Here is a 1399-nt window from a genome sequence, read left to right as displayed (position 1 = left end):
TTTTAACCCTTTTTGTTTTGTCTGACAGGATTCGAAGTGAAACTGCCTCTCTATGGTCTTTTGGGGGAACAGCTCTAAATGTGGACAACCCTCAGTCCTCTATGAGCTTCTATGGTATGTTGCTGCGTCAGGCTGTTTTCACAAAAGGGCCCTCTGCTCGTCAGGTATAAAAAGGAAGGTTTCCAACAGGTAGAGAAGCAGTTCAGCTCCAAGTGCAGCACCATCAGCAGCAGCATCACTTCTAGTGACAACACCAGGCAAAGATGACCTCCAGCAGCATGAATATGATGGGCAAAATCATCTTCTACGAGGAGAGGAACTTCCAGGGCCGCTCCTACGAGTGCATGAACGACTGCCACGACATGTCCTCCTACCTGAGCCGCTGCCACTCCTGCAGGGTGGAGAGGGGCTGCTTCATGGTCTACGACCGCACCAACTTCATGGGAAACCAGTACTTCATGAGGAGGGGCGAGTACGCCGACTGCATGGGCATGATGGGCATGAGTGACTGCATCAGGTCCTGCCGCATGATCTCCATGCACAGGGGGTCCTACAGGATGAGGATCTACGAGAGGGAGAACTTCCAAGGACAGATGTATGAGATAATGGAGGACTGCGATAACATCATGGACCGCTACAACATGTCCAACTTCATGTCCTGCCACGTGATGGAAGGCCACTGGCTGATGTACGAGCAGCCCCACTACAGAGGAAGGATGGTGTACATGAAGCCTGGAGAGTACAGAAACTTCATGAACATGGGCTGGAGCGGCATGAGGTTCATGAGCATGAGGCGCATCATGGATTCCTACTACTAGATGATGACTCATGACGGTGCAGCCATTGTGACTAATCTGTGTTGACAGCAGCAAATGATTGAAACAGATTGACGACCACTGAACTGCACATACAGATGTCTTAGGGGGCTGGCTTATTATAGAGTAATAATAGCCACTAATAAAGTCTGTTGGAGTTCATCATTTTCTTTTCTTCTATTTTTCTTTTTCTTCTAATTATTTCTCTCTCTTCACAATTTCTAAAGTACCAAACGTCCTACTTACTTTCCAATATCCCTGACCCGCTGATTTAGACAAATTAAAGTAAGTTTGTCAAAAAAATTTCAATTCAATCCACAAATCTAGGTAATCTTTTGAGCATAGTGAGCCCTGTGTGACATGGGGAATCAGCCCCGAACACCTCTGAGAACTGCTTCTGAATGTGGATTGTTTCTACATTTGTAAAAGCCTGTATTTTAAGCAACAGAATCTGCCTATATGAGAAACATAACATTTATCAAACATACGCATATGCAGATATGTGAAGTTTTGTGAACTCTCCCATCTTAATCCAGAGCCTGTATGTTTTACATGTAAAGGTGGCAAGCTTTAACTTTTTAGCC

The 1399-nt window shown here is 45.5% G+C and overlaps 1 protein-coding gene across 1 annotated transcript; it reads left to right on the top strand.

The window, feature by feature from the left end:
* The first annotated feature begins 263 nt into the window (after positions 1 to 263).
* On the top strand, positions 264 to 824 carry LOC123977697 (gamma-crystallin M2-like). Its single transcript, XM_046060585.1, has one exon. It carries the CDS (start codon positions 264 to 266, stop codon positions 816 to 818), a length of 555 nt encoding a protein of 184 aa, XP_045916541.1. The 3' UTR covers positions 819 to 824.
* The last annotated feature ends 575 nt before the right edge of the window (positions 825 to 1399 follow it).

This window comes from Micropterus dolomieu, linkage group LG10, assembly GCF_021292245.1.
Source record: "Micropterus dolomieu isolate WLL.071019.BEF.003 ecotype Adirondacks linkage group LG10, ASM2129224v1, whole genome shotgun sequence".
In the NCBI taxonomy this organism is placed as follows: Eukaryota; Metazoa; Chordata; class Actinopteri; order Centrarchiformes; family Centrarchidae; genus Micropterus; species Micropterus dolomieu.
Note: the sequence above shows the minus strand (reverse complement) of the source record. Positions and strands in the feature narration are given on the sequence as shown.

Excerpts from the sequence above, each read along its gene's own strand:
- LOC123977697 (XM_046060585.1), top strand. The coding sequence starts at position 264 with ATGACCTCCAGCAGCATGAATATGATGGGCAAAATCATCTTCTACGAG.